Source organism: Vipera ursinii, assembly GCF_947247035.1.
Source record: "Vipera ursinii genome assembly, chromosome: 1".
NCBI classification, from domain to species: Eukaryota; Metazoa; Chordata; class Lepidosauria; order Squamata; family Viperidae; genus Vipera; species Vipera ursinii.
The window spans coordinates 40486755-40512605 of record NC_139512.1 but is presented as its reverse complement, the minus strand read 5'-3'; the positions used below and the strand labels follow the sequence as shown (position 1 = coordinate 40512605).

The window sequence follows — 25851 nt, the reverse complement described above, 5'->3', positions numbered from 1 at the left end:
AAATGTTTTATAGATGGCATTTGGATCCCAAGAAGTTGTCCAACATGTATCCTAATTTACAGTCTAAATGTTGGAGGTGTGGTAGTTTAGAAGCTACCTATTTTCACATGTGGTGGACTTGTAGAAATATAAAAGCTTTTTGGTTTAAAATTTGGTGGAACATTCAAAAGATTTTTAAGAGAAATATAAAGTTTTCTCCGCAATTGTTTCTATTGGGTATTGTTGTAGATTGTGATGTTAAAGAAACTAACTTGATGTTGAACATGATAACAGCAGCACGGTTACTGGTGGGACAGTATTGGAAGAAGGATAGTTTGCCCACTATAGAAGAATGGGTGTTTAAAGTTTCGAATCTTGCAGAAATGTCTAAGATTTCTGCTTATTTGAAAGATCAGTCACAGGAAAGATATATTTCAGTTTGGAGGAGATGGATAAATTATATTCAGAACAAATATGGGACTAAAAAGTTCCATTTAGCTTATGAGTAGATTTTAGTGGGATATTCTTATTAGTACGTTGTTTGTAGTTATATTAAAGGGGAGTTAAAGCACATTATGAATTTGGTTAATTGTATATTATGCATAATTTTTATTTAGAATATGATTATTGCAACTATAATCGTGTATTTAGCTCTGGGAAGTGGGTGGGTTTGGGGTGGGAGGGATTTGGGGATATATTGTAAAATTTTGTTTTTGTAAAACTCTTTAATAAAAAAAAGATCAACAAGCACTGAAAGAGTTCAGTAAATTAATTAACAGATTTATTGAAAGAAGTAGAATTTCAAAAGATAAAAAAGGCAAACCACATCATTTTGAAAATGCAAAAAACAACAACAAGGAAGGCATATTAGATCAGAAAAAGAAAGAAAGAAGGCTGATATAGCTATCAAGAAAGAAAACAAATTATTGTATATAAGATTGGTAATAAAAGAATATTTTTGTGGAATTATATTTCAGATATAAAATTACAAGGGACATTGAAAAACATTTATTGAAAACTCAGAGCTTAAAGAATTTACTAAAGAATGAAGACAAATCTTAAGCAAATTAATATGAATGCAAGAGATTAGATAAACAGTAAAGAAAATTAAAATGAATAAGATGCCAGGCACAGAAATGCTGGCAATTTTGTGTAACAAAAAAAAAGAGGTATTAGAACTCCTACTGAAAATGATGAATAAAAGTCAAACAAGAAAAGTAATGCGAAAAGCTTGAGAAGAAGATGTATATTATGTTAATACACAATAACCCAAAGAAATCTCAGGCATATGGGCCGATTTCTTTACTGAACGGCAAATACATATTAGCCAAACATATGAAGCACATTCCCAAAACTGTAATGTAAATCAGACAATTACAATCTAAAAAGGAAAATAAAAGGTAACAGATTTATTATAAATATACTAAAATTAGTCAACATTAATAAAAAGAGGACAGCTGTAATATTTTTAGACATTAAAAAAGCCTTTGATAATTCAGAATGTACTTTTTTTTACTAGAGACATTAAATAAAATGTCTTTGAAATGGAGTATTAAAAATTTGGCTTGACAACATATACCAGTATTAACAGCAAAGATTAGTGAATGTTCAAGATTTATATGGAATGGGAAAACCCAAGAGTTATGTTTAAAACTGTACAAAACTTAAAAGGCATTTACATTGTTCAATAATGATGATGCTGATGATGCTGATGATGATGCCTGGAGACAGCAGAATAGATGAGAAAGAACTGGAGAAGATAACAAAATACAAAGACCTACAAATAGAAATAGAAAGACTGTGGCAAAGGCAAGCAAGGGTAGTACCAATAGTAATAGGCACCTTGGGTGCAATCCCAAAACAACTGGACCACCACTTGAACACCATTGGCATTGACAAATTCGCCATTAGTCAATCGCAAAAGGCGGCCTTACTAGGAACTGCTTCCATCCTGTGACGATATCTGTAATACCATCAAATATCCACATCTGCTTATCCCATGTCCTTGGTAAGGACTCGATAGGTAGACAAAAATGCCAAATCCAGTCTGAACATCTGGCTGACTGTGCGATGATCAATAACAACAACAATAATAACAACAATAATAAACTACCACTACTTCTTCTTCTTCTTCTTCTTCTTCTTCTTCTTCTTCTTCTTCTTCTTCTTCTTCTTCTTCTTCTTCTTCTTCTTCTTCTTCTTCTTCTTCTTCTTCCTCTTCTTCCTCTTCTTCTTCTTCTTCTTCTTCTTCTTCTTCTTATTATTATTATTATTATTATTATTATTATTATTATTATTATTATTATTATTCAATGTAAATGCTTTTTAAGTTTTAGATCCAAGAGTATAAACTTTGGTTTATCTTAGTGGTTTTACTCACTTGGCCATTATGCCACAGGTTATATGTTTCTGATATAGAAAAAAATATATAAATTGTATCAAATGTAGCCTGTAATTTCAGGTATGCTGACTCTTGCTGCAAGGATGATTTGGAAAACTGATACTAATAAAGGTTTTAGCATGTGAAGTAATTCTTAATGCATATTTTTGTTGCTTGACTTTTATTTATCTAATTCTAGATTTGTTACCTGAATTTCTTCTTCTGTCTGCTGTCCTATAGATCCTGAATCCTCTTGTTTCCAAGGCACAGCTTTCCCAAACACTTCAGTCTCGCCTGGTTAGTTGTAAAATCTTGGGGAAATTAGCTAACAAGTTTGAAGCTCATATGTGAGTAGCTTGTGTGTGTTTTAGATGTCCTAATGAATAAATGGTCTACAAAGGAAACAAGGTGACCTCATTTTGTTGAAATAGAAGAGAATACTACTTTTGGCTATTGACAAGCTGTATTATACAGTCATCTTAAGACACAATCCATAAAGCTCTGATGAACAGCATCTTTTTTTAATCTAAATGGGAATAATTGAGTCTATCTAGCAATTGTAGGTCCTGAATTGTATCCTCTATAAAAGGATAAATATTTCGTATAACTTCAGTTACAACCTTTGTCCTGCACAGTGTCATTTCAGCAAATTTTAGTCTTATTTTCATAATTTTCCCTACTAGTTGCCATTTTAGATTTCATTTTGTTTGGAAGTGTTTTTAAATTTGTTGTCAAGACTGGTATAACATATTGAAGGATATAAAATAATTGCATGCCATCCAGTATGAAAGCAATTTCAAAAACAGTCAACCTCATTTTTGTTCAGAAGTACCACCTTGTTTGCTCTTATAAAGGTACTGGATTTGTCTGCCTGTCTTTTAGTTTCAAATAATAATGATAATGTAACTCAGAATAGAGTTTATATAAGAATTGAGATTTGTGAATGTTTAAAATAGGTTCATTGTGATATGCTTAATTTTCTTTGGACCTTGCATTGCTGTGTTGTTAGGCTTACAGTATATTGGATATTTTATGTGGATGTGGAAAATATTAAAAATGACTTCAGTGAATGGTTTTTGAATCCATTATCTTCTTTTTAGCTACATATGAATTTATTTTAACTTTAGCTTGCTGTAGAGACAACCCCCCCTTTAAGAACTCTCTGGTGAATAGCCAGGAAATAAAGGCACCCACCATATTTTATTTATTTATTTATTTATTTATTTATTTATTTATTTATTTATTTTATTTTATTTTTATACCGCCCTTCTCCCGAAGGACTCAGGGCGGTGTACAGGGCAATAAATATAAACACAAAATACAAAAGTTAAAAAACGATTAAATATTATGCCCAAGTTTAAAACAGTAATTAAAAACATATTAAAACCCCAACCCTAACCCATCAAACCAGGTCAGATTGCTCAAATAAATAAGTTTTTAGATCACGCCGGAAGGAGCGAAGGTCGGAGGCCATCCGGAGCTCAACCGGCAAGCGGTTCCACAGGTCTGGCGCGCCCACAGAGAACGCCCTCCCCCTGGGGGCCACCAATTGACATTCTTTGATCGGAGGCACCCTGAGAAGGCCCTCTCTGTGGCAGCGCACAGAGCTTGATAGCTTGTATAACATAGGTGGGTAGATTTCTTGACTTCTCCCTTTTTTTCCCTGTGTGCCCAAGGGAGAGAAGAAAGCATTGATCAAAATAAGATTTGACTTCAGGATGATGCCAAGCAGCCAGTCAGATTTTGTTCTGTGATGATTCTGTGAAAGCAGAGTCCAAAGAAGGCTTGCCTTCATCCTGATGCCAATCAAAAGACTGAGCAGATGAGGGAGAACAAAATGACCCATAAAGAAACAGGTTTTCAAAATATATTTTATCTTCCCAAGAACCTTCTGTTGGTTCCAAAGTAAGTTGTGTGTTTTAGAACATTTAGTTTAACTGTGATAATATCTTGATATTCTAGAAGATTTTTTTTCAGATCAGACTGATCGGAACAGATGAAATTCACACTGTATCATTTATGCTGTCTGTTCAGAAATTTAGAATTTTTGATACCGTATTTTCCGGCGTATAAGACGACTGGGTATATAAGACGACCCCCTACATTTCCTGTTAAATTATAGGGTTTGGGCTACTGTATACTCGCCGTATAAGACTACCCCTCTTCCAACGCACACCAAATAAAAATTAAAAAAACATCAGATTTGATTTTAATATGGTAATTTTAATTCAAATGCCTATGACATGAAGGTAATTAGTAGGAAAACTGTCACTTATAAACATAAGGCTGTTTGTCATCAAACATGTAAATATAAAACAGTGCAAGTGGATTAAACTTTTCCTAATTCACTCTAAAGCTTTCCCTGCGCAAATGGGAGATCCACTCCAGGTTTTCCAGCCAGCCCGCCCAGTTCCTGAGTCAAATGTGTCCTTAGAGCTAAGCAGCTGCTCTGGCTGCTGCATTCCCCACCTGCCTTTCAAGTTGGGATAGACTGCAGCTGCTCTTCAACTTTAGAAGGAAAGACGCCCAGACCCCAGCCTGTAAAAAATCACAGACTGCAGCTTCTTCTCCAATTGGTCCCGTTTTCCCTGCGCAGACCAAATGGGAGATCCGCTCCAGGTTTTCCAGCCAGCCCTGTCTCTAAAGTTTCAGCACCTGGCTATAAGACGACCCCTGACTTTTGAGAAGATTTTCATGGGTTAAAAAGGCGTCTTATACACCAGAAAATACGGTACATTTCCCAATTATCTGCTTATCATTAATACTGATAAATTAGAGTTTGGAGTTCTGTTTATTTGCTAACATTTGTGCTTCCAGTATTTCATTATTAAATATTGTTATGATGCTATAGCGGCCTATAGGTTCTTAACATTTGAGAAGTGTAAATTATCTTTTATATGTATTGTAGTGTGATGTTAATAAATACAATTATTGCATACATTATTATAACAATTATATAAATTAGAATTATCAGAAATATATGTGATAAGATTATGAGAGCATTTTTTTCTTGTATAATTTAAGTAACTGTTTCCTTTTTAGCATTAAAAGAGAAATCCTTCCCCTGGTAAAATCTCTTTGCCAGGATGTAGAATATGAAGTTCGTTCCTACATGTGCCGGCAGCTAGAACTAATTGCTCAAGGAATAGGGTGAGCAAGCTTGATAATTATTTATTCTGTGAAAATAATTCCAAATAATGTTGATATTAATTTGCAAGAGCTCACACGGTTTCTAAACTGGATTGATTTAATATGTTAGGTTGAACTCATACAATACAAGTTTCCAAATTACTTACTGCAATTACAAGTGATTTACTTTTATGAATAACCAAGATATATTAGATATGTTAGGCAAAAATTTTCTTATTGTTGCCAAACATGCTTCTCTTAATTTGCAATTGTTAATAATTCATCTTTGAATCCTGGGCTATTTCTCTCACAGCCAATGTGACATAAATATTAGAATATCTGGAAAAAAAATCCAAATTCAAATTATCACTAAGCTGATCTTGGTCAATTAATAAAGTGGTAAGTTAGACTGTGCTGCCATTAGGTGAATTTGAAGTTAGTTAAACAGTCATAACCCAATGTCAGTATATCAGTAGTTCTGCATCAGGTTGAGTATTTGAGTGCACTGAGTGACATACTGTAGCCCTCAGTTCTAGTTTCTGTGTTTTTCAACATATTTGTATACAATTTAGATATATTTAGAAAACATGATTTTAAACTTGGCATGTTGCACAAATATAATGGAGTACAGAGAGTCTTTGACCTATGACTGTTCAGTGACCATTTTAAGTTATGCCAGTGCTGAATGAATGTTGGTTACGGTCAATCCTTGGAGTCCTGGCAAGCAGATTCATACTTATGACTGCAGAGAGCCACAATGACTTGATTGCCATTTGCAACCTTCCCTGCTGGCTTTCCCAGAAAGTCAATGACAAGTTGCAAGTCATTAGGGTAAGTCTCCCCTACCAACAACTCCTCTGTGCTTGCACTTCACTGGCACTTGTACAGCCAATGCACCCTTCTCAACCCTCATTGTATCTTTCCCACATCCTCACGTATCCTCCCTGACCTGTGCAGCATCTTTTGCACACCCTTACACATCCTTCCGTGCACACTCTCCCCCACATGCCTGCACTTCCCCTCATTGCCTTCTACATTCAACAGCAGTTACCTACCTACAAGCCTGGGATTTGCAACTTCCTGCTGACTTTGCCACTGTCTTTGGTTGTGGAAAGCCAGTAGGAAGTTACCTTGCTTAATGGCTATGGGATTCAATTAACAATGGCAACAAGGATTGCAGGGATAGCCATTGCTTAGTGATGTATCCCCACTTTATGATGTATCACTTAGCAATGAAATTCTGATCCTACTTATTTTTATTTATTTTTATTTGCTATTATAAGCCAAGGACTATCTAGAGCAGTGGTCTCCAACCTTTCTGGGTCCGTGGACCGGCAGAGGAGAGGGGATGGTTTTGCACATGTGCACGCCACTTGTGCAAATGGAGCTTCCTGCACTCACCCACCTCTTGCACCCACTGGTTCCCTATGGGCCATGGACCACTAGGGGTTGATTCCTGATCTGGAGGATCTTCACAAACTATAACAGTGGGCAGAAATCAGTAAGATGAAATTCAGCAAGAATTTGGGTAATAAAAACCAAAGGATTAATAAGGATGGATGAGGAGGATTACTGTCCTGGACAACAATACATGCAAAATGGATTTGAGTGGCATGGTGGATCACAAGCTGAACTTGAGCTAGCAGTGTGATTCTGCTATATAGTGGTAAATTCATTAATAGGTTGTAATGGATTCTCGCACTGGCTCAACTGGATACTCTTACATTCCATGTTCTAAAAGTCTCTTGCATTTTATCCTCATAGCACTCTGTGAAAGTAAAGAATTTGTAATCTCTACAGAATACTTAGTATTTAATTATTTAGGACTAGAGTCCCAAAATATTTTTAAATATGTAGAAATAAATAGGTTAAGTGTTTTAGAAAAGATTGTCTTAGGTATCAATAAATGAATGAAAATTCTGTGAGTTGGTGAGGTAACAATGTTATTAAAATAAAAATTATTATGTCCCAAGAGATACTCCACTGTTAATTGTGAATAAATACTTTCTTTGTATAAATTAATGATTTTAGAACATTTATATGAGAAAATATGTCATTCTAGAATTGAGGTTAGGTTTTGAGGATAATAGTTTTAATTTACTAGATTTTCAAAAGTATCATAAACTTTATATTTTATTAGCTTTGTGAGTGTTGTTCAAAAATTCTTCCTCACTTAACCCATTGTACTTGCCAGTATTTTAATAGCATTGAATATATAAGTGCCTTAGTCTTTTTTGTCAGGCAATTTACAAGAGAATATGTCAAAAGAGAAAATAATGATTCTGAGATGCATTTCAATTAGGGCTACACAGTGAAATATCAGCATTAAAACGTAATAGTTCTCTTGACCACCACAATAAGAAAATAATGAAATTATCTGTTTATCACTAATATAGAGTAGGATTTATTAAAGAAAGGCAAGTCGAAATCGTTAGTGGCCTATATCATATGCAGTCAGTACAAGAATTTTTCCTGTACTCATGATTCACTAAAAGTGCTGAGGTGATATGCTTAATCTAAGCAATAATTTAAGTGTTTATGCTGTGGCAGTTAAGACATAAAGATTCTTCTTTGGTTTAAGTTTTTCCTAAACTGGAGCTCACTAAATGGTGAAACTGACATCTTGAGAGAGGGAGATACTGTATGCAACCTTGCAAAACCTTGCTTGCAAAATTAGAATTTCATTTTTCTGTCATCCTGATAGTGATTCCATAAGTCAGACATGTCAAACTTGCGATGTCACGTGATGTTGCGCAACGTATTGGGACAGTTTTGTCATTGCCAGCAATGGGATGGGCACGGCTTCTGCATGATGCATCCGGCCCACGGGCCAGCAGTTTGACACCCCTGCCATAAGTCATGGTTTTTCCTTGAGCATTGGACTACACACACACACACACACACACACACACACACACACACGATTCACATAAAAGGACTTATTGATTATTTCAAGAAGGGCAGCAGATGTAGAATAGCATCTTTTTCATGTGCTCTTGTGTAGCAGTTTACTGCTCCTCCACTGGAATGCCATCAATTCTTTGACTCAGCTGATGACAAATTAGAACAAATCTCCACTGAAAGTATTTGAACCATTCAGATTCCAGCACATACATTTTGGTATAGATTACAGTGTTCTTGTGTGTGAAATTTTACTGTGTATACTACTGAGAAATTAAATGCAGTAAACACTACTTAGTAGTTAGTCCCATTGGTTTTAGTAAACTAATTATTACTTGACTTGTGAATTCTACCCATGTTTAAATATATTTTTCTGTAGAAATAGATTAAGGAAATATACATATTGAAAGCCATCTCTTATTTCCAATGTGTGAACACTGTAATAGCTGACAATTATGGGCTATCTCCTAAATGTTTGTTGTTTCTTTTTTGTAGAACGGAATTAACAAAAAATGTAGTGCTTCCAGAACTAGTAGAATTAGCAAGGGATGAAGGCAGCAGTGTACGTCTTGCAGCTTTTGAAACATTGGTAAATCTGTTAGAAATGTTTGATGCGGGTAAGATTCATTAGCTTTGCAGCTATTTTTCTATCTGTTATGATCTGTTTTTAATATGCTAATACTCAGTCATATGTTGATTATTCATCCCTTTCTAATCATATCTTTTATGTTTTTCAGATGATAGAAGTCAAACTGTTCTCCCATTAGTGAAATCATTCTGTGAAAAGTCGTTTAAAGCAGATGAATCTATTCTGGTTTCATTATCTTTACATTTAGGGAAGCTTTGTAACGGACTATATGGTATGCCTAAAATGTTCTCAATACACCTTTAAGGGTGCTGCATTTGTTTATACAGGTGAAACTCGAAAAATTAGAATATCGTGCAAAAGTTCATTTATTTCAGTAATGCAACTTAAAAGGGGAAACTAATATATGAGATAGACTCATTACATGCAAAGCAAGATGGTTCAAGCCGTGATTTGTCATAATTGTGATGATTATGGCGTACAGTTCATGAAAACCCTAAATCCACAATCTCAGAAAATTAGAACATTACATGCAATTAATAAAACAAGGAGTGTACATAGAACAATATCGGACCTCTGAAAAGTATAAGCATGCATATGTACTCAGTATTTGGTTTGGGCCCCTTTTGCAGCAATTACTGCCTCAATGCGGCGTGGCATGGAAGCTATCAGCCTGTGGCACTGCTGAGGTGTTATGGAAGACCAGGATGCTTCAATAGCGGCCTTCAGCTCTTCTGCATTGTTCGGTCTCATGTCTCTCATCTTTCTCTTGGCAATGCCCCATAGATTCTCTATGGGGTTCAGGTCAGGCGAGTTTGCTGGCCAATCAAGCACAGTAATCCCACAGTCATTGAACCAGGTTTTGGTGCTTTTGGCAGTGTGGGCAGGTGCCAAGTCCTGCTGGAAAATGAAGTCAGCATCCCCATAAAGCTCGTCTGCAGAAGGAAGCATGAAGTACTCCAAAGTACTCCAAACTGCTAAGCTTGTAAGCCGCCCTGAGTCTTCGGAGAAGGGCGGGATATAAATGGAATTAAAATAAAAATAAATACCATATATACTTGAGTATAAGCCGACTCGAGTATAAGCCGAGACCCCTAATTTTACCCCAAAAAACTGGAAAAAGTTATTGACTCGAGTATAAGCCGAGTATAAGTATAAGCTTGGCCCCTTCTTAGCAACATATCTATATTCTGTGCCACGACGAGCCGCTCGTTGACTCTGGCAGCATCCCGGAGCTGGCTCGGCCGCGGTTCGCAGGGCCTGCTCATCAGGCTGCCAGGCTTCCTGGCAGCACACCCCGCAGGGAAGGTCTGCTAGGGAGGCGGCAGTCAAGCGTTGTTTCCCTCCTCGTGCGTGTGTGTGTGTGTGTGTGTGTGTGTGTGTGTGTGAGACCTGCGGGAACGGCTGGTAGAGGTGGCGGCAGTCCGGCGTTTCCCCCCCTCATGCATGCGTGCGTGTGTCAGACCCGCGGGAATGGCTGGTAAGGAAGCGGCGTTCCCCCCCTCCTATGTGTCGGGCCCACGGGGCTTGACACACAGAGAAACACAAATGCCGGACTGCCGCCACCTTTACTAGCCATTCCTGCGGGTCTGACACACACACACACACACACACACGCATGAGGGGGAGAAACAACACTGGACTGCAGCCACCTCTGCCAGCCCTGCAAGCCTCTGCCGCCCCGGCGTTGGTGGTCGAGCTCTTCGGAGCCGGCAGAAAATCTCCCGCAGGAGGAGGTCGCAGCTTTCTCTCTTGCTTCGGACTGCAAGGATTTAAACTCCAGGAACAAATCCCGATGGAAGTTTTTTTAAAAAAAATACTCCTCCGGGTCGGACAGGGGACCCAGGCTGAGGTCTAGGGGTAGTGGGGGGGGGCTCGCGGACACAGATGGGCTCAAGTGGAAGCCAAGCAGCCCTCCCGAATCTGGGCTTCTGGACGGAGCAGCCGGTGGTGCGTTTCAAAAAGCAGAAAAGTTGGATTTTGAACATTTCAGCAGCGCCTGTCCGACCCGGAGGAGTATTTTTTTTAAAAAAACTTCCATCGGGATTTGTTCCTGGAGTTTAAATCCTTGCAGTCCGAAGCAAGAGAGAAAGCCGCGACCTCCTCCTGCAGGAGATTCTCTGCCGGCTCCGAAGAGCTCGACCACCAACGCCGGGGCGGCAGAGGCTTGCAGGGCTGGCAGAGGTGGCGGCAGTCCAGTGTTGTTTCTCCCCCTCGTGCGTGTGTGTGTGTGTCAGACCCGCAGGAATGGCTAGTAAAGGTGGCGGCAGTCCGGCATTTGCCTTTCTCTGTGTGTCAAGCCCCGTGGGCTCGACACACAGGAAGGGGGGGAATGCCGGAATGCCGCTTCCCTACCAGCCATTCCCGTGGGTCTGACACACACACGCACGCACGAGGGGGAGAAACAACGCTGGACTGCCGCCAGCTCTGCAAGGCTCTGCCGCTCCCTTCTCTCAGCAGCCTGTTCCGAACGAAGGGACAGTTCTTTTTTTTGTTCACTGGAGTATAAGCCGAAGTGGATTTTTTCAGCCCGAAAAGTGGGCTGAAAAATTTGGCTTATACTCAAGTATATATGGTAAATAAAAATCTCCTGGTAGACAGCTGCATTGACCCTGGACTTAATGAAGCACAGTGGACCAACACCAGCAGATGACGTGGCTCCCAAATCAACACAGACTGTGGAAACGTTACACTGGACTTCAAGCATCTTGCAGTGTGTGCCTCTCCATTCTTCCTCCAGACTCTGGGTCCTTGGTTTCCAAATGAGATGCAAAAGTTGCTCTCATCAGAAAAGAGGACTTTGGACCACTGAGCAACAGACCAGGTCTGTTTTTCTTTAGCCCAGGTAAGACGCTTCTGACGTTGTTGTTCAGGAGCGGCTTGACAAGAGGAATACAACATTTGAAGCCCATGTCCAGGATCCGTCTGTGTGTGGTGGCTCTTGATGCACTGACTCCAGCCTCAGTCCACTCCTTGTGAAAGTCCCCAACACTTTTGAATGGCCTTTTCCTGACAATCCTCTCCAGGCTGCGGTCATCCCTGCTGCTTGTGTACCTTTTTCCTCCACACTTTTCCCTTCCACATAACTTTCTATTAATGTGCTTTGATACAGCACTTTGGGAACATCCAACTTCTTTTGCAATTACCTTTTGAGGCTTTCCTTCCTTATGGAGGGTGTCAATGATGGTTTTCTGCACAACTGTCAGGTCAGCAGTCTTCCCCATGATTGTGATTCCTACTGAACCAGACTGAGAGACCATTTAAAGGCTCAGGAACCCTTTGCAGGTGTTATGGCTTAATTAGCTGATTAGAGTGGGACACTGAGCCTAGAATATTGCACCTTTTCACAATATTCTAATTTTCTGAGATTGTGGATTTGGGGTTTTCATGAGCTGTAAGCCATAATCATCACAATTATGACAAATCATGGCTTGAATTATCTTGCTTTGCATGTAATGAGTCTATCTCATATATTACTTTCCCCTTTTAAGTTGCATTACTGAAATAAACGAACTTTAGCACGATATTTTAATTTTTTGAGTTTCATCTGTATTTTGTTGGAAACATTTAACGCTGCAATCCTGATTATGCTTGCTTCTGGAATAAAGAACACTTGGTATTCAATTAAATATAATATGTTAAAATATAATTAAATGCCAGTTTCCCCCCAGATAATGTATGGTATGATAGCATTGGTATGAATTTTTAATCAATATCTACTTAAACAGTAGAGTATAATTTAGAAAATATATAATTTGTCAACATTCACTTAAAACTCATTCAAATAGTTAAATACCAAATAAAATAGTGTTTAAGTAATTATTTCCTATTTTGAAAAAAAACCTATTTCTGGTACCCAAAACAAAATGGATTTCTAATGCATTTAATTCATATCCTGCAAATTTTACATGGAGGAAGAATGAGCTGATAGGAAGGGCAGGTGGAACTGTTCAATGGATATAAGAAAACCCGGTGCTACACAGTACTTAATTACCAACACTTTGAATTGGGCCCAGAAGCTTACTGACAGTCTACAGGTAGTCCTCAACTTAACTGCCATTTATTTAGCTGTTCAAAGTTACAATAGCACTGAAAATAGTGACTTACAACATTTCATGTTGGCATTCTCTCTCTGGTAATGACCATGTGTTGGGTTGTCTTTTAAATTATTGGAAGAAACCTGAATATTTGTAGTATTCTTTTAGCCTTTCTTTTGCTTCATTTCTTATACCAAGACCAAATTTTCATTCTAGGTAATATTCCGTAATTAGTAAAATGTAATTTTTAGTGTTATGTTGACATGGTGTTACAAGTTACTGTTGAACTTTTCAAGTTCTTCTTCTTCGAAAACTATGGTTGGTGTATGGACTTGGATCATCATAATATTGGCTTGCCCTGAATTCTAATAGAGATAATTCTATCGTGGGGGGGGGAGGGGGAGAGGAGGAAAGAGAAGCATCCAAGCACTGACTGCAGCTCCCTTTTGTTAACAGGGATGAATTCCTTTCTTCTATGGTGTAGAAGAATGGAATTCTGGTAATAGAAGCTTTGATGCTCCTCTCATGTGAAAAGGTCTATTTCAGTATTCATTCTTATAATTCTGCTGGACTTCATCAAGCTTGCCTTGGATCATGATTCCGACATTCCCCTATACATTTTTCCAGCATCAACTTATCCTTTTGATTATGATGATACAGTATCAGCCGCTGACTTTCCTTTCAGCTTTAATCCAACCACATCATAAAGACCAGTACTACTTACATATTTGATGTCTGTTTTTCCCCCAATAGCTTGCTATACACATTGCAACCTGTAAAACTATCATTTTAATCAATTTATCATATCATGTTTAATCCGATTTCTTGGTAAACACTGAAGTGGGGAAATACTTAGCTTTAAGGTTTTATCCAAAACCTAATTAGAATTTATTCTGTCAGGGTTTTTCTCCTCAGAGATCAAGTAATTACATACTTCTAATATATTAGGGACGCGGTGGCTCAGTGGGTTAGGACGCTGAGCTTGTCGATCAGAAGGTCGGCAGTTTGGCGGGTCGAATCCCGAGTGCCGCATAACAGAGTGAGCACCTGTTACTCGTCCCAGCTTCTGCCAACCTAGCAGTTCGAAAGCACGTAAAAATGCAAGTAGAAAAATAGGGACCACTACGGTGGGAAGGTAACAGCGTTCCGTGCGCCTTTGGTGTCTAGTCATGCTGGCCACATGACCACGGAGATGTCCTCGGACAAGCGCTGGCTCTTCGGCTTTGAAACGGAGATGAGCACCGGCCCCTAGAGTCGGAAACGACTAGCACGTATGTGCGGGGGAACCTTTACCTTTACCTAATATATTATAGAAAAGCCCTGAAGCAGAGTTAATATATACTTTTAGAATGTAAGCCTCGGTATGTTTGGAAATTTGTGAGTGAAATCACATAGAATACAGTCACTCTTATCTTGATATTCTGGAGAAGTATTAGATTGCTGTTAGCACTACAAAATGTGGGTTTGATCCGCACAGAGAGGAAAGCCTCAGCATATTAGAAGTTCATGGTGATTGTTTTGTTATGGTTTTTGATCTGCAAATGCTAAATTTCAAAGTGATAGAAAATAAAATATTTAGTTTAATCAAATCCATGTTTCTTCACATTAATAGAAAGCGTTTTCAAAAGTTATATTTGGAGTCTCTAAAGTTTACAGTTGTGTGAGGCAGCTAAGGAAAGAAGAAATGAGATCTTCCAGTATTGTCAATAAACTGCCTGGCATGGCAGAGATTTAAAGATAATGCTGAATTCATTATGTCTGCTACTATAAGCACAATGTTTTGCTAGGCTGTCATTTAACGGATTTATGAAAATAAAATATTAAAACAAGCATTTTATTTGTTTAAAGGAATTTTTACACCAGAGCAACATTTGCGATTTTTGGAGTTCTATAAGAAGCTTTGTACACTGGGATTAGAACAGGAAAATGGGCACAATGACAACCAGATTCAGCTGCAAACCCTAGAACAGGAAAAGAAATACATATCAGTGAGAAAGAACTGTGCTTACAATTTACCTGTGAGTGAAATGCTCTTTTATTTATCCATAATTTCTATAAAACATAGATCTTGTGAAACACTTTCTGATTTTAAAGAGAGATTATTTCCTCTGAGAACAGTATTTAGTGGGACTGAACCTTTTACTGTTTAACAAAGGGTAGATTAAAAGGCAGAAGAAGGGTCACCTGATTTGATGGCCGTTGTCACTCCAGGTAAACAGATTATAATTTCTATTTCTGCCAGTTATTTTTGGAGATCAAATAGGAAAGTGGAGGAGGGGGCAGATACATATGTGCTAACCTTTATTATATATTACATTGTTTACATTTCTAGGCCATGATGATTTTTGTGGATCCCAAAAATTTCAGTTTGGAACTATATTCTACATTCTTTTGTTTCTGTCATGATCCTGAAGTACCAGTCAGACATACTGTGGCTAGTAGCTTCTATGAAGTAAGTCAGGAAATGTATGTTATGGAAACACTGTTTGGCTTAATTTTCATAACTATTTTAAATATTGAATCTTATTCAGACATATTTATAATTATCTAAAATATCACATTTTAACTTATTAAAAGTACTTCGTAAAAGACTGCCTCCCCTTAGAACCCCTTAGATTGAGTATATGATCTAAGATCAGTTTCAAGGCACTACCTATAGTCATTTTGACAGAGTTGCTTCATATTGTGATTGTCAAAAGTAGGCCATCTTACTATTTTATTTATTTAAAACATTTCCATAGCTGCAGTAATATAGTAGTAGTATCTCGGTTATGGAACTCTCTTCCAGGGGAAGTTTGCCATTTTAATTGCCTCTATTCCAGGAGTGCCCCTGAATGCTATCTAAAAACAATCAATGTAGAATGCGACAGCACATAGTGATGGATGACAGCCATTACAGCCACGTGACTGAATATTGTAGGTGCTGCATTGGTTTCCAGGAGGTTTCAAAATACAAGATGTTTGGTTTTTGTTTTTAAAGAAATGGCTTCTAGCTAATTGAAGAGCCTCTTCTCTGGGTAGAACCAACTGATAACAGTGTTCCAATATTTGAAGGGCTGCCAGAAAGAAGAGGGGGTCAACCTGTTTTCTAAAGCACCAGAAATCAAGACAAGAAAAATACTGTAGATGGAAACTAATCAAGGAGAAAAGCAATCTGGAACTAAGGAGAACTAAGGAATAGTGAGAAAAACTAACCAGCAAGATGGTTGCGGGTCCTCCATCACTGGAGGCTTTTAAGAAAAGTCTGGACAGCCCTTGTCTTGAACAGTTGGGGACTCTTGATTGTACAGGGGGTTGGACTAGAAGACCTCCAAGACCTTCTAGTTGTTCTGTTCTCTTCTGCATCTAATTTGTTCATTCCTGTTGAAATGTTGAAGGAAACTCACGAAAGGTGAGATTGGGAATGGTGATGGTCCCACTTTGTAGAACAATCCCTTACTACAACTCTGACTTTTCAAAAACCATTAATACGAGGGCAATTCGGAAATAAAACTCTGTTTGGTTATCAATGATAGACACTCGCAGATACAGAACCTTTATTTTACACATTAGAAAACTACAACATTACATTACTTTTCGACATAGTCACCATTCAAATTAAGGCACTTGTCATAAGGTCTTACAGGGTTTGAAATTCCTTCTGCAAAAAAATCTCCCACCCTGTAACAGCATCGTGAGGCGCATTATCATTGAAGCGGTGTGACGCAAGCCACTGTTTTCATGTGCCTGAAGAGGTGGTAGTTCTCAGCACCAAATCTGGGCTATGGGGGTGTGTGATCAAAAATATCCCAGCGGAACTGCTTCCAAAGTTCTTGGGTGTGTCTAGCAGTGTGTGGGTGAGCATGATCGTAAACCGACACCACACTGGAACACAGCATGCCCTGACGCTTGTTATGGATGGCTTGTCTGAGTTTTTTTCACAGTAGATGTCTGAATTGAGGTCGAACCACACTCCATGAACTTCATTAGCAGTACTCCTTTGGCATCCCAGAATATTGTTGCCATAACCTTTCTGGCCGACAATGTTTGCCAAGCTTTTTTGGGTTTCTTTGCTGAGTGCATATGTCATCACACCATTGATTGCTGTTTGCTTTCAGGGTTCACATACGATACCCAGGCCTCATCGCCAATCACAATTCCGTTAAGAAATTGTTCTCCTTCCTCGGCATAACGCGTGAGAAAGTCCAAAGCAGAATCCATTCGGTGTATTTTGTGCTCCTCAGAGAGGAGTTTTGGTACCCAATAAGCACAGAACCTGTATCCCAAATTTTCTGTCACTACCTTGTACAAAGCAGTCCCAAGAAATTTGGGGAAAGTGTAAAGAAAGTTCAGATATCGTGAACCGATGGATTTTACAGACTTTTTTGACAATTTCCTGCATGAGTTCATTGCTGACTACAGATGGGCGGCCACTTCTTGCCTCATCGTGCACGTCAGTTTGTCATCTTTAAACGTGACACCATTGGATGTACGGCACCTTCACTCATCATGCTTGGTCTGTAAACATTACACAGTTTGCGATGAATCACAGTTGCTGAAAGGTTTTTTGCACGCAGGAATCGTATTACTGCACGCACTTCACATTTGGCAGGATTTTCTATGACAGGGTTCATTTTTAATTGATCTAGTGGACGAGTCAACTGCAACACAACTGTCTCTTTCCACTTCTCACTGCCTACTGAACTACTGCACTGGGTGCCATAGGATGGGCATCGCTATCCCCGCCTATTTCTTGCACATGCTCAAATGGAGGTTTATTTCCAAATTGCCCTCGTACAAGTTATTTCATGGAACATTTGGAAGCTGAAGTTATCTAATGATGTCCTGGCATTGTCAGACATGTATTTTGATTATTGTTTGTTATTTGGATTCTTCTTTTTGAATTATATTGGTGTTTTAATTGTTTTTAATGTTTTTAATTAATGTAAATTGCCTTCAGTGGTATATAAATAAATAAATAAATATCAGCACCTTGAATAACACTTTTCAAAGCCAATGCAACACCCATAATATATTGCTAAGCACATTGGTTTGTGCTTAAATTGTAAGCCGCCCTGAGTCTTCGGAGAAGGGCGGGATATAAATGGGATTAAAATAAAATAAATAAAAAAATACTACTAAATTGACTTTCTGAACCAACTGCAGTTTCCAGATAATCTTCAGGGGCAGTCCCAGGTAGAGTGCATTGCAGTGATCCAATCTAGAGATTATAAGAATACGAATTACAAATTTTATTCTTTTTTAATCTCCTATTGTTTGCAATATATACTTTATTCCACTGCTTTCAAGCACTTGTTCTGTAATAATACTTTAGCACCTTGATTAATTTGCTAAAGGTTTACAAATCAAAACAGTTATAAACATACCTCTGAATAAATATAGCTATAGCAATAGAGTAAATTCCATTAATTTCACCTAAAGATAAAATAGAATTTCTATATTTTATTGGTATCAGGCCATTTTAACTGAATTTTCTGAAATGGCTTTACAACCTGAATATAAAAATCAATTATTTTTTTCATTGTGTTGATTGCCTCTGTGAAAAGATACCATTAGGAGAATCCTAAGCACTCCACCCACTATCCTCTCAATGTATATCAGTTGTTTATTGGTTTACTTGTATCTGGGAAGAAAATAGCAACTCAGGAAGATTTAACCTCACTTCCCCTGTCAATGAAATTGCAGAATTGCAGTTTGCTGACTTCAGAAACCTGTCCAGAATTTTCACTACCTTTCACCCTCTGAGAAGGAATTAGCCCACTGATGGCAACATAATCCAGATATATCCCCACAGTACACTTAGGTTTTAAATTGTATAGGAGGTCATATTGGACTCACATTGTTGCAGAAGCACAGCTTTATTACTAAAAATTAACTATTGGGAAGGAATAAAACCATATAAAGCAATTCAACATGACGATATGGACATTAATGTTGAAAACTGTTGAGAGGTCTAGGGGAGTTAGCAGAATTTCAGTTATACAATTCTCCTGTCAGTGAAGCATTTTGATAAGGAATGTTTTAGTTTCAGACTTAGTGCAGAAATTGATCTGAAATGGGTATAAGTAATCTATGTCAGTCTTGAACAATTTGCTGCTTACTTAAATACTTTACCCAAAGAAGGAAGGTTTGTTATTACACAATAGCATAGTACAGAATGCATTCTTTAGTAATTTTTCCACAAACTACTATCTTCAAGACAGATAAGACTGTTCCCTTTCTTAATGAAGCATTTGTTTCTTCTTGGACTCTTAGAAAAAATGGATAATGTTCATTTTTTTCTCTATTTTGTCAATATCAGAAGACAGAATAATACTTAATACATCTAGGAATTAGAATCTGATCGACTGTATTTTACATTAGTAGGAAGTACATGGCAAAATGTTTGCAAAATTTCAAAGTATATTTGGATTATATAAACTAGCAAATTATTTCTGAGAGGTTATTGTCAAAGAACACAGTTGCTACTACATACTTTTTTCTATGTTTTCATCAGCATAATACTATATTGCAAATAGTAAGGAAAGGACGTGACCTCCACAGTCTTAAAGTATGGCTATTGGCATTTTAGGTTTAGTCTATATCTTAGTTTCCTATTCAAGATACTATTCAAACTTTGTTTTAAAAAACAAAAAATAGATTAAAAGGACTAATATCTGTATATTGTTTTGTAATTTTCCAGGTTGCTAAGCTTTTAAATACTGATGTGTATGTAATACATAAAGAACTGATAGCCCTATTGCAGGATGAATCAATAGAGGTAATTTGTTCGCTATATTTGACAATTCACAATTATTCCAAATTATATTTATTTATTTGTTATATTTATTAAAAGAAGAAATTCTTGATGGGTCAAAACATAGGATGAATCATAGCTGTTTATCTCATGATCCTAGACATAAGGGACACAGGATGTTGTCACTATAAAGTCATATGAAAGTTATAAGGGATAACTCTTGTAACACTTTTCCAGGAGAAACAGAAAATGCCTAGAATTGAATTTGCAAAATAGATCACTATTCAAAGGCATATGTAATAGTTTAATCTCACTCCAGTTTGATATGCCTTAGGTTCAATCAGTCTAATTGGTGCTAGGTAAGATTCCCCTTAGTATATGCTCAGTTTTGCTTCAGAAATTATATTGTTAAATCAGAATGTATGGGGTGACAATAGAAGACAAAGTTATGCAAGGAAGGCATACAGTATTCAGACTAGGAAATGGACTGGGAATATTCTGACTAGGAAAACAAAGTAATTTCTAATATTTTTAAATGCTGGAAAGCAGAATAACTATATTAGGAGTACTATAATATTTCCTCTTAAACTTGTCTTCTTTGATGAATATTGCAGAAGTATGGCTTAAATCAGAAAGGAAGAGATTAGATGAAGCAGTGAATAGATAAGTCACTCTGTGTGTTTATAGAACTATGTTTCCTGGATGGAAGATTCTCTGCCAGCTTTAAGTGGGAATTTATGATAGATAAGTACTCTGACTTGTGGTGATTGGTCAGCTGGTCCAATACCTGGAACTGTATGGCACTGCTGCAAGGCATTTTAGAGATGAACTGACACCTAAATTCATATGATAGTACATTGCTTAAGAATGGGTATTTCTGCAGCAATGGAAGGTTCCAAATACCCTTTGTCAAGCCTGTGAGGAGCACGCCAGGCCAAGAAATAGGCTCCACGGAAGACTAAGAAATAATTTTGTTTCAATTGGCTATAGTACCATGTTTGTGCTTGCCCTCCTCCCTTTTTTATGTTCACGTAAATTAGGAGAGTGTCTGTCTGAGGTGATTTCATGGTCCTCTCCTATCATTTGGATTCAAGCAGTAGTTTCCTTTTTATTGCTTTGTTAACTGATCTACCCTCTCTCCATCAAATTCATACTCTTTGCTGTCTGCAACTTGCTTCTTCATACAACATTAACTTTGCCTTCTGCAGGCTGTTAGATCAGGGTACTCTATTCTGTCTACCGTTCTGTACTCAGATGAGCTAGGTAGGTACATAGATAGGTTTTGGAAATATAAATACTATATTCTCTTTTAATTAGGTGATAGATGCATTAATAAATCACCTTCCTGAACTTCTCGAACTTCTGTCTACTGGAGGAGAAAACAGTGGATCAGAGAACAAGGTAAAGTGGATGAGTCTGCCAGAAGAATCATATGTTAAACAACAAAGTCCACTATTTATTAAAATTATTTATCACCCATCTTGCCAAGGCAATTTTACATGGCTTACAATCAATCAGGAAAAATACCAATATAAAACATTAAAACAAATGTTTAGAGACATTACACTTGAATTAAAATTAAACAAAATGATGAGGGAGGAAGCAAGCAAGACATGCAAAGGATAGAGGTGTGGGGTCTTATCTTATTTTATAATCTTAATCTTATCTAAGTACAATCATTTTTCTCACCCTGAAAGCACCTGAAAGTTGTTACTATTCTGCTTTCATTTGTGAGGCTGTGATTAGGTTACTGCAGAGGGAGAGTAAACCTTATCCTATTTCCAGTGTTGTGGGGAAAACTTCTGTATGTCTCCCAGGACAGGTCCTCTTAATATCTTGGAGGGATTAGAGAAAACAAAATATAATTTAGAACAATGAAAGTGGAAAGGGAGAGAAATAAACTAAGAGTCAGAAAAAGTAATCCCTTCTAGTAGTAATCCCTGCTAGTAGTTTTTTATTGGTACTCCCTTGATAATTATAAATAAATGTGTGGTGAACTAGATAAAGCTATACATCAAAATATGGATGGACTAGTTCAGGGGTAGGCAACCTCGGCTCTTTTATGACTCATGGACTTCAACTCCCAGAATTCCTGAGCCAGCTATGCTGGCTGAGGACTTCTGGGAGTTGAAGTCCATGAGTCATAAAAGAGCCGAGGTTGCCTATCCCTGGACTAGTTCCTGAGGTTTTGAGGCTCTAGCATTCTTCTGCATATTACAGGTAGCAGAAGTGACCAGAAACACCAGTTTACAGTTTAGGATCAATAGCTCACATGTTAATTAAACCAGAGTTTGATTTTATGTAAGTTTCAAAAATAATTTGAAAACTGGTACAGCATTCAGTGATGTGGATATTGGTTGGTTGGGAACATGTAACATAACCATGTGTGGTATGTGCTACTGTGTTTTGGCGATTCTGGTTTAATATGTATAACATATCTTTCCCCTTTCAGCTTTTAAATTTTCCAGAGTTAATTCCAGCACTAACAAGAGCTGAACAGAGGGCAGCAACCTCTTTAAAATGGAGGACACATGAGAAGCTATTACAAAAGTATGCCTGTTTGCCTCATGTCATCTCAAGTGATCAGATTTATTACCGGTTTTTGCACAGAATGCTGACAATCATTATGACAAATGTGAGTTCTCAGTGACCCTCCTCTGTGTATTTCTTTCTGAAGTATATGAAATTGGCTTAAACATTATCCAAGAGACTAAAATATATACATTGCTATTGAAATAAATCTATGTTGAGACAAGTATATCAGCAACAAGCAAACTAGAACTTTTTATTTTAATTTGTGTTTTTAATGAAAAGCCATTGTTGTTTAAATTGAATACCTGTAGCTTTAAAGTGTTTTGGTTTGCTTGTTTCCATCTTGTGTTCCAAATTAAAAAACTGAAAATTAATGAAAAATAGTACGAATCCTTATATATTCTAACTGTATTTGTATATAGAATTGGATTTCTTTACTTGGGACAAAAAGAATTTGAGAAGGTTGTCCTGCTTCAATCTAGACCAGGGGTAGGCAACCTCGGCTCTTTTATGACACATGGACTTCAACTCCCAGAATTCCTCCCCTTCCCTAACCCTTTAAAATACCCAGCTAAAAAATGTATCAGGGGCCTCTTAATGCGTCTCCACCAGAGGCCCCTAGTTAAGCCCAGCCAGATTGTTGGGGGCAATAAGCTGACTTTGTAAAAATGCTGCTTGGGGGGGCAAAAGCCCTAATAAGTAGGCATATACATAGAATGAAGGCTATTGCTAAGTACATTTGATTTGTGCTTAGATTGTAAGCCGCCCAGAGTCTTCGGAGAAGGGCGGGATATAAATGGGATTAAAATAAAATAAAAAATAAATTATGAATAAATACGTTTATTTATTATTATTCCCTCCAGATTTCTCAAATTTCTTTAAATTATAAAGAATGCTAGTATTTCAATTAAAATATCAATATTTTTCTGTTCTTGTTGCATTCACAGACTGCTGTCCAACAGCCCTTTTCAGAGTGTCCTGATCTTATTGGGGTGGTTTCATTTGGTTGTAATGGGGTGGGGAGAAATCAAGTTCCAGGCTTCTCAAAAGTGGTGTGTTGCAAAGCTTGCCTTTCTCCCCACTCCTTTTTAAAATATACAGGAAGCCACTGTCTGGTGACATTTGCCAACATAGGTTAGGTATCATTAGTATGTTATGATGCTTAACTTTGCATCTCAACTTAGGTTGAAAAGGTGATGGTGTTCAATTGCTATCGAGATGACAACAGGCTGTTCAAGTCTAGTTATGGAGAAACAAGTTGAGACAGTAAGACGGAGAGTCTCTCTGTTTGTAAACCATCCAATCCAGAGATATTCTACCTTTAATTCTGATTAGGATCACATTCCCTTGTACTGAACTGGTTCATACTTTGAGAATCCTCCTGGACTCACAACTCCTACTTTAGAAGTAGGTGGCGACTGTGGTCAGGAGAGCCTTTGCACAGTTCCATCTTGTGTGCCAGTTACGACTACTCTTGGATGGGAGCTCTATTCACAAGTCACTCATGCCTTAATCACCTCTTGCTTCGACTGTGGTAATGTGCTTTATGTCGGGCTAACCGTGAAGAGCATTTGGAACCTAGACTTAGTATAGAATGCAGTGGTTTAACCACTTGGGTGCACCTAATGGACCTACATAATGTTGCTTAGAAAGCTGGACTGGTTATCAGTTGACTTCTGATTGTAATTCAAGATGCTCAGTATCACCTTTAAAGATCTTCATAGTTCTTGACCTGGATATCTATGTGACCACCTTCTTCTAATATATCTGCCCACCTGATAAGTTTAAGTAGAGTAGGGTTTCTTTATGTTGCCTGTCTTGGGGACTGTCAACTGCAGGTTCTGCAGAAAACACACTTGCTTTATTGCTCGCCCTTGTCATTTGGGAGAGCATTTCCCACAACTTCTTTATGATCCCTTCTCTTTTAATATTTAGATGGTTTATTAAGACAGCTGTTCAAGTAGTTCCTGGAGTCTGAATGATTTGCTTGTCTCTCTAGCAGTGGAAATAATTCTAATCAATTGCATTTTACTCCCATGATTATGTATATACATTTTTATTGATTATATTGTGTATGATCTGTATTTTAGCTTCATTTTTATCCCAATTTATGGAGGACAAATATGCACTTACAGTCAATTCTGCTTGCCATGGTATATAAACCCAGTTAAATAAATTATAAAGAAGCAAGCAAATTTCTGCCCTGAAACTTAATAGATGCTTCTTATTGAGCTGAAATGTGTTTATTCTTAACTACTGAATAATCCAATTAATTTTACAAAATTAAATATAAAAATGTCAGCTGTTCCATGTATATAGAATATCATCTATTGCCCAGGGTAACAAAACAAAGCAAAAAAAATCCCCTTCCAAATTTGCTGATTTAAATATGCTGATTTAAAAAGAAGCCAAATCAAGATGTAAAATATGTACATCTCCTTTTACTGCTAGCTACATATTCCACATTCAAAAACTCACATACAGTTGCTTATCTACAAATCCTGTCATTTCAATAACAAGTAAAATACGGTATACTGACTTTTGCGTATGCATAATGTGTTCTCCCCATCACTACCCCATAATTTGTCTTAGGTGTTCATTAGCAGAATAAAAACATACTTGTTTTTTCTCCTCCTGGGATGATCTTCCTGTAGGAAAAATTACGGTAAGTGATCTTAGAACATGTTTCCTGGTGAAAGATATAAAGCAAGCACCAAAAGACTATATATTCAATAAAAACTAGACTAGCTGTTAAATGATTTGTTAATTAATAGTCTGACTTCATACCACTTTAAAAAAATACAAGTTCATGTTTCAAGTTTTGAAGACCAACCTTAAGTTGAATTTATCTCAGCCTCATTTCTGCAACATTTATTGATGCTTTATTATTTTGTCTTTTTATCTTCAACTATTATTGCCCTATCAATGAACAAATTGTATGCTTGATTACTTATATATAATCTCTTGTAGAATGAAATATATTTTTTCTCTCTTGAAGAATGTCCTACCTGTCCAAAGAGCAGCTGCTCGAACACTGTGTATATACTTACGATATAATCGTAAGCAAGAACAGAGATATGAGGTCATCCAGAAATTGATTGAACGTAAGTCTTGATGTACTCTTTATCATGAGCAAGTTAATGGAATTTTAGTCAAAACCAAGGCTGTTGTGTTTAAGATGGGAAGGCCTCCATTTTTAACCATAGAGTAGATGTTTTCCACTATATAGATTGCAGCTGCATTAGCTTCAAATATTTGTATGCAAGTTTACCATGACAACTCACATTCACGATAATCTTTAAAAAGATGCAGCACCATTTCCAGCACGCCAATAAGAATGTCAAATTTAAATACAAGTATTTAACAGGTATTCTGTAAGGTAGAGAGCATAAGCAGGAAGAAATTGGAATGCTAATGTGAGGAGCTACTCCAGTAGTAGTGCCCTACCAAGAGATAGCCATCCTACATGACTGTTGGTGGACTTTTCTACTTCTTCGCTGGTTGAGCACTATTACATTATGTTTGAGAATATTAACAAGTATTTGGGGGATAATTAAGCACTGGATTTTCA

General features: G+C 37.3%; 1 protein-coding gene and 1 long non-coding RNA gene across 2 annotated transcripts in view; both read left to right on the top strand.

The window, feature by feature from the left end:
• Window positions 1-25851, top strand: part of LOC310650755 — an 852012-nt gene that overhangs the window by 288960 nt on the left and 537201 nt on the right. The gene's annotated exons all lie outside the window — the stretch shown is intronic.
• The window catches only part of PPP4R4 (protein phosphatase 4 regulatory subunit 4), a 49233-nt gene that overhangs the window by 4442 nt on the left and 18940 nt on the right, over window positions 1-25851 (top strand). Inside the window, exons 4-13 of the mRNA XM_083379464.1 lie at window positions 2600-2706; window positions 5402-5509; window positions 8885-9006; window positions 9127-9249; window positions 14861-15030; window positions 15345-15464; window positions 19695-19772; window positions 21066-21149; window positions 22201-22383; window positions 25279-25384. Of these exons, the coding sequence (XP_083235590.1) occupies window positions 2600-2706; window positions 5402-5509; window positions 8885-9006; window positions 9127-9249; window positions 14861-15030; window positions 15345-15464; window positions 19695-19772; window positions 21066-21149; window positions 22201-22383; window positions 25279-25384 (1201 nt within the window). The remainder of the gene's footprint in view (window positions 1-2599; window positions 2707-5401; window positions 5510-8884; window positions 9007-9126; window positions 9250-14860; window positions 15031-15344; window positions 15465-19694; window positions 19773-21065; window positions 21150-22200; window positions 22384-25278; window positions 25385-25851) is intronic.